The sequence below is a fragment of the Aphis gossypii genome, chromosome 1 (genome assembly GCF_020184175.1).
Source record: "Aphis gossypii isolate Hap1 chromosome 1, ASM2018417v2, whole genome shotgun sequence".
Taxonomy (NCBI): Eukaryota; Metazoa; Arthropoda; class Insecta; order Hemiptera; family Aphididae; genus Aphis; species Aphis gossypii.
Window position 1 is genome coordinate 33,997,187 of NC_065530.1, and position 8,212 is coordinate 34,005,398.

At 26.3% G+C, this 8,212-nt stretch overlaps 1 protein-coding gene across 1 annotated transcript; it reads right to left on the reverse strand.

Moving 5' to 3' along the window:
- Positions 1 to 247: 247 nt before the first annotated feature.
- Positions 248 to 4,644, reverse strand: LOC114123414 (transmembrane protein adipocyte-associated 1 homolog). The gene is made up of 9 exons (XM_027986373.2): positions 4,164 to 4,644; positions 3,882 to 4,044; positions 3,195 to 3,327; positions 2,929 to 3,091; positions 2,202 to 2,398; positions 2,079 to 2,139; positions 1,140 to 1,323; positions 927 to 1,056; positions 248 to 726 (listed from the first exon to the last, which is right to left on the reverse strand). The coding sequence occupies exons 2-9, from the start codon at positions 4,001 to 4,003 to the stop codon at positions 577 to 579; spliced, it is 1,140 nt and encodes a 379-aa protein (XP_027842174.1). The 5' UTR covers positions 4,004 to 4,044; positions 4,164 to 4,644; the 3' UTR covers positions 248 to 576.
- Positions 4,645 to 8,212: the final 3,568 nt, after the last annotated feature.

Below are 8,212 nucleotides of genomic sequence, written 5' to 3' on the forward strand. Positions count from 1 at the left end.
AATACTGTTCATAGTGTTCATACCATCATACATTAGCCTTAGCATATTGCCATTTTTGCTAGATCGCCTAATTTATTTTCTCTAACTTTTACTATTTGTAGCTTAAAATTTAAACAAGGTCCTTAAATGAATAAAAGTTTTAAAAAAAAGCCATGGGCGACAGGGTGTGTCACGGCATACCTGGCACACCCTGTGTGCACGTCTATGGTTATAATTATATATTGGATATTATAATTTAAGCATAAGGTAAACAAAAATAAATCACAAATTTATTGTACTATACAATTATATAATACTCTATAAAAACGTTATAAATCTAGAATTAAATAAAATTATAAAAAACGAAAAATAAAAAAATAAAGAACAGAATATTAAGTAATAAATAAATAATTGAATAGTTTAAAATTGTGATGGTTATTTCACCAATTAATTAAATTAACTACATTTTAATTTAAAAATATATTATACAATTATCTATTACACAACTTAATCATCTAGGTAGTAAAAATATTAAAATAATAAAACAAACACAGGAACACCAGAAAAATATTCTAAAACTATATAGTATATACATTATTACTTTTTTTGTTCTTCAATGTCAATAGTTTGCTCATCCATGCTATAACCAGTAATGCTATCAGGACTTTGCAATGAAGCATTGTACAATGGATTTGCTATTTGTCTATCACTAACAGAAAAACGAGTGTTGTTGTATATATTATCTGTCTGTAAATTAATAAATCAAAAACATTTAGTATGAAAATATTATAATATGATGATGTAAAAGATAATACATAACTACTAATAATAAATATATATATTATTGGTATGTATATAATATTATTTTTAAATAGACTTTAAATAATTATATTAATAATATTTATTTAGTGTTGAAGTTAATTAAGTTATAATTTTACTATATTTACCTGATAAATATAATCGGAATCGGTTTTTAAGGATGAAAATGATGGTTGATGAGGTAATGATACAGTATCTTCTTCAACACGATCATCGTTTTGTGCTTTATATGAAAACATAATACTTGATTGTGAAACACTACAATAAAATAAATAATGAATTATTAATAACATTTATTTTTATAGTGTATATACTTTTTATTTATTTGAAGTGATATTTACCTAAAGAATGAGCTCAAAAATGTAACATAGACTAGAGGTGTAAATAGTGTAAAATATAGAAATGTTGTGACATCGACAATACAAAGCCCTTCTTTAATTGTTAGTAATAAAAATGTACAACCAATAGAGCCAATACCATTTAAATTTGCTAAAAGTGATACATATACATAAAATGACCGGTTAACTGAAAAAAAAAACAAATTTTTATTCATTAATCATTACTTATTATTCATTTTTCTTTAGAAAAAAGTATAAAATAACAAAATACAGAAAATATTTTAACCATTTATTAAGTGTTTTTGTATGATACAAGTCATTAATGATATCCTCCTTTTTGAGAATATATTTCTTTTTTTACTATGTACATTAATGTATGTTATGTAATACCAATTTTTTAGAAAGTTACAGTTTCTAATAACTACAATTCTAAAATACTTAGCATATTTTTTAATACATTTAGGAAAGTAATAAATATTTAGTTTATAGAGCTAAAGTCAATAAATAAAGACAACAAAATTTAAACAGATATAAAAATTAAGTAATGAGAAGTTAGGGATTCTGAATGAAGTAAAGGCTATAAGTTATAAGTTATAACCTATAATCATAACTGAAATTTATTTTTTTGTGTCACTGGCTATTAAGACAAAATACATTTTGTGGCAGAATAAATCCTTCTCTGCTTGTTCAAAGTACACAACTGTCACCTAAGCGTCATCTGTGATTGGAAAGTTAAGTTTTTGTTTATTAATTAAATATAAGTCAATCTACCTTGGATAGATAAAGATTAATAAAGAAAAAATGAAACATAAAAGTATAATTCAAATTTAAAAAAATATATCAGTCAAAACAATAAGTTTTTTGACTACTTAAAGAAACTAAAATCACATAAACTTTAAACTTTTCAGTAATAATAATAATGAAAACAATAAAAGTATTTACCCGGTAATGCAAGTTTCTCCCGAAGTCTAGTCTGAGGCAATACCAGTATGAGCAAATACAGCTATAAGATAAAACAAATCATAAATATTTTATGGACATCAGTTAATTTATTCAATATATTACCATAGTAAAAATGACAGAACTTATTAACCAGAATACAATACCACCATGACCAAATAAATTTAAATCTTTAGAGTTGATTCTAAAAATGGAGTCTGGCATAAAAATTTCCAAGGCTCCTTGACTAGCCGAATAAGCTAATGAAATAAATGACGTGGTGATTAGTACATATCTTATGCTGCTTCTACTTTCCATATGACCTATAATAAACATACAATTATTAATTTATTCTTATTGATAATATTATGCTAATTTTAAAGCTGTTAAGTTGATTAGATGCATTTATAAAATATTTTTGTTTTCATTCGACACCACATTAATTGTATTTTAAATAATTGGATATTCTTGTTGTGTATGGTCTACTATACACTTTTCGTGTACTGTGCATATTATACTGAATCATTCCTATCAACTATCAAGCCCTATTAAACTTAAACTTAATTTTAATCAAAGTTTTTAATAATTATGTTTATTGTTTAAGTTTTTTTGAGAGACATCAAATCATATTGTAATAAATAATAAATATTTTCTATAGATATATATGAATTATTATATACAACCTATTCTATATATAATAATATTTTAATTAAATTTAAATAACACATGGTAGACCACATGAAAAATAGTAATGTGAAGTAGACCGTATACAACAAAAATACCAATAATTGTATTTTATTTAAATAGGAGAAAAATTCAAATTGACAATAATTTTTTTTATTGTTTTACTAACCAAAAGCTAGGGCAAATACTACTACACTCATTTCAGTAGCCAAAAAGAAACATTTGACTATAATCCAAAGCGTTATATTGATGGAATCAGCAGCCAAATTACTAAAATCGAGTGTCATTGAAATTAGGCATCTTAGTATACTTGTAAATACATTGAACAAAACCTAAACATATTGTTAAAAGAGCTTTTAGTAAGATTAAAACTTTTTAAAAGTTAAGATTATTTAAATAAACAAAGGTATTATGATAATAAAAAATATTATTTACCAAACAGTAAAATGTAAAAAAAATAGGACTGTTGGCAGCTCGAAGTTTTAATCTTGCACGACTAAACTTGGTCACTAAGTACATCATGAATATTAGGTTAGGAATAAGTATTGCTACATCCCATACACGAACGCTTTAAAATAACACAAATAAATACATGATATTAAATACTAATAATAATCATATAGTATCCTTAATAAAATTGTAATCATATAATTTAATTATCTTTCAAAATTAAATAAATAATTAAATAAAGTATAAAATAAAACGTTTAAAAATAACATTATAATATTTAAAATATTTAATTATAATTAGGTATCTAAGTTATAAAAATATATCAATGAATATTATTTAAATTAACATTAAAATTTTAAATTGGTTGTATTAGCAAAATGGAAGCTATTATTTGAAAATTAATTTAAGAGTTGTAAATAAGAAAAAAATTAACCCTACTCATCTATGTCACACTAGAGTAGTGTATTTTTTATGTTGTTGAGTCTATCTTATAAAGAAGACAAAAGATCATTCCAAAAAATGTCAATTAAACCTTTAAGGCTTATTTGAACAATTTATTACACGGTTATAACTCTATAAGCTAAATAAGTACAATCATATTATATATAGAATATAGATTATAGATACACATACAATTAGTAGGTAACTTATATTATAACAATGATGTCTTACTTGATACTTGGTATTTCTGTGTAAAGAACCAGTTTACATACATGTTCTTCGTCTACTGAAGTACTATTGTTCATTATATTTGATTGCAATCTATTTGTTTCTAAACTCTGAGGGTCTTCCATAACTAGTTTATTTTATTATCAAATTAAATATCAAATCAGAGCTGAAACAACCAGCTTTAATATTATAAATTGTTTTATAAACAAATATGGTATTACTATAAGACTATAGACTATATTACTATTATAGACACAAAAGCGTATAACAAAGAAAATGACTTACACAAAACAAAATAGGACACAACATGTACTTGATATTAAATAGTTAAATTTTGACGTATCAGCAATTAATAAACTATTGTTTTAAATTTGAATTGTAAATTAATTACAATCAAATGATAATATTTGCTTCATATTCTACCAAAATTAAATAATTTAAACTGCAATTGTTTTATTAAACACACACATTGCGTATCAATGTAGGATACTGGCATATTGTTCAGCGTTCACTTCATATCGTTCACATCATTCACATTCGTCATTCACATTTCACAATATTGAATTTTTATATTATGTTTATTTTACAGGAGAAAAAAATATTATCTTTAAGTGATAAGTAGACAAATTTTTTTTTATTGTTGTTTGAAAATTGATAAAAAAAAAAAAAAATATTGTTATCATAGACATATTATAAAACAACTAGATAGCACTGCGGACGGATGGGTACACGATTCATAGATATTCACTGAGATAGATAAGATATACTGGAGCGCGCACTCGCCATTCCCGCAATGATACAAAAAACGAGCCGTCTCGAATCCCGCTTCCCCCACCATCGAAGGGCAAAACATTTCATTTTTACATACGATATACGTGTATATCTTATCTATCTCAGTGTAGATATTAAAGATTTGAACTAAAATATTGAAAATTTCCGATCATTTAAATCTAAATAGTAATAACAATACTGACTGATACAAAAGAGTAGAATTCATTTATTAGTAGGTGGTCGTTGCTATGCACGTGCGATATTATAATAATAATAAAAACACTACAAACGCTCATTCAGCCAATAAATATTGCCAAACACAATTTTAACTATTAGGCCAGAACATTAAATTTATGTTATTATAAATATTTATAATAGGTCTGTTACTTATCTATTAGGTAGAAATTATAATTATTGTTCATAGACTTGTAAACAAATTTAATGTCCTAAGTTATTTTTCATAAAAAAATGTGAATAGGTACTACTCTATTAAATACATTATATACTCCAATCGCTGTAAGAATAACTTATGAGGAACCTTGTATAAAATTGGAAAACTCAAGCATCATCTGTTAGTTAGACCTATACCTAATAAATAACAATCATATAATTATAAAATCCATTTACAGTGTTTTACAACTATTAGTATCCTACTGGCTTCTAAATTAATACTACTATTATAATATAAATACATCAAAAATATCGTACAGTAAAATATCATGTGGATTATTGCATTTGTTGACAAATTTGTTAAAGGTATGTACTAATATAATATTAATTTAATGAAATATTTATCATTTATACTACATACAATAATATAATATGTAATATTATAATAGTTTAATATAGTATCTTCTTATAAGTTATACATACTATTGACAATACCTAGCTACTATAGCTAGCTTAACTGTTTTATATAGTATAACATTTAGTGGTAATACAATTATTGTATAATCCATTGTATTTTTCAATTTGCTTCAATTGCATTTATCTAACAGTACCTAATTATTCATTTATTTTTAATATTAATTAATAAATGTACCTACTAAAAATAATAATAATATCTAACTAAAATTAAGCTAATTATTGTAGCATTCGGGTGCGATATTCTAAAATGTTCCATTTCCAAAATATTAAAACAAAATTGTCATACTTCCTAGTGTCAAAGTTCAGGTGTTGTTTTTGATATGTAAGAAACTATAAAACATATCAGATTTCATAAAAATTGAAAACATAACAATTCAAAATGTATTCCCTAAACGCGTTATAGTACTACACTTTATAATATATATATATACTTATAATAATAGCGGCCGGTGTGCCTCGGTGTAAGTGTGCCTCGCTCTGCTGTGAAACTCGGTCTAAGTGAATACCCTAACCGGAGTCGGGACTGTAAAGAAAATATCGTAAAAAGTCTAGTAGTCACAATTTTAGTTAATCTAACCTCCGGTGGTTTGGAAGGAGCCGAGGGGGTCCTAACCTAACCTTCGAGGGGGTCGGTGTGCCTCGATTTCTGGGCTGGTGGAAGCCGCCTTCGGCGCCTTCGAGGAGGTCGTGTGAAAATCGTGTTATCAGGAATTCGGTCGGAAATTGTAATCGGGTGTCTAGAAAAGAAATCATACACTAAAAAAGTAAGAAAAGTACTGAAGTCGAGTAAATAAATACGAAAAATGGTAATTGAGCTATCAGTCCTAAACTGGTGTAATACCGTTTCCTATTGCATGCCCTGTTCTTTTTGTATATAAAAAAATGTATTTAGCGAAAATGATAGTCGAGTGTCTAGCTATCAATCATCACATCACGTGATGCCTGCGCCTCCGACGTCGAAAGTCTAATGTTGTATTGTAGAATTATAAGTATAAAGTCGAATAACATATTGTGAGCATTCAAGTAGAGTTGTCAGTTATCATTGGGAAAAATCGAATTAAACGCCATTAAACCCACCCACCACGTAGGCAATCCGACTGCGTCGGATCGCGGACAATGCGTGAATAGTAGGTTTATAATGCCAATATAGTATAATATGAACAATCTGATACCGTGTCCCGTCGCATGCCTGGTTCTTTTTTTCATATTATAAAATTTATTTAGTGAAAATGGTAGTTGAATGTCTAGCTATCAGTCTTCATAATATATGATGTAAATCGATGTCCGAAAGTTAAATCCATAATTTCCATACCTTCTAATGTCAAAGTTCAGAATATATCAGATGTTGTTTTTGATATGTAGGAAACTATATAAAACATATCAAATGTCATAAAAATTGAAAACATAAAAATTCAAAATGTACTCCATTAACGCGTTGTAGTACTACATTTTATATTATACTAATAATAATCGTAATAATATGGTATTAAAAAAAAATCGTAGACGTATGTATTTTATCGTATAAGAGAAAGCAATAGCTTTAATTTTCAAAATTCAAATTAAAAAATCAAAAAATAACTTGAAAAGAATGCAATAAATTTAGAGCGTTCGGGTGGCCGTGTATATCAAATCGCCGCAGTAGGATCGATTATAATATGTATTATGAAGTAAAATTAAAATTGACATTAGTAACAATGAATACAACAATAAGTATTTGAGTTGACTTTTCTACAATTTTAATTTATTTTTTTATTTTTTGTTGTAGGTTAGGAGGTTGATAAAATGTTCCATTTCCAAAATATTAAAACAAAAGTTATGAGTTTATGACGCATCTTAACAATGTGTAGAAATTAAAAGGGAATTTTTTAAAATTGTATTTGTACAAAAACATCCCAAAGTTGGTTTAAACTATTCTACGGAGAATTTCTGAAAATGACTTAGACCAGTGATACTTCCAAAAGTGGTGAGAATGCCACTGTGGCGACACTGTATAATAATAATATAATAATAAATAATAAGATTAAATGTAAATAAGTATATTATATCTAATAAATTTATAAATATATTTATTTTGTACAGTATCGATGCCTGTTATATTGGTAGACTATTTTCTTCTTACTCAGCTTACGGCCCATTAAGGGGCAACGCTGCCTGCCATGCGCCTCTTCATCGTTCTCTGTCTAGACCAGGGGTGGCGAACCTTTTTTGGGTCAAGTGCCAAAATTTAAAATCAAGTTTTTTGGAATATGCTCGCGTGCCAAAAAAAAAAAAAATGAATTTTACTAGGTAAGATGAAAAAAAAAAGCATGCAATAATTACACACATTTTATTAGGTATATAATTTAATAAATAAATAGTATATATGTAAAGTTTTATTACAAACTTATAAATTTGATTCTAAAAATTTCTCATAGGTACTAAACTTTTAAATATAATTTTTTTTTAAGATAAATAATATTTGCGTGCTACTGAAATTTGGTCAACGTGCCACTTCTGGCACGCGTGCCATAGGTTCGCCACCCCTGGTCTAGACTATACTAGACTTATAATAGATTTTTTTTTTTTGTTTAAGAGAATCTGGCGTATTAACAATAGCTTCCAAAAAAGTTTCTCCTGAAACATTACTAACGTTATCAACAGAAAGTTAAGAATATAGTAAATTGACTGAGTCTAGGTTTATTTAAAGTATATTTAAC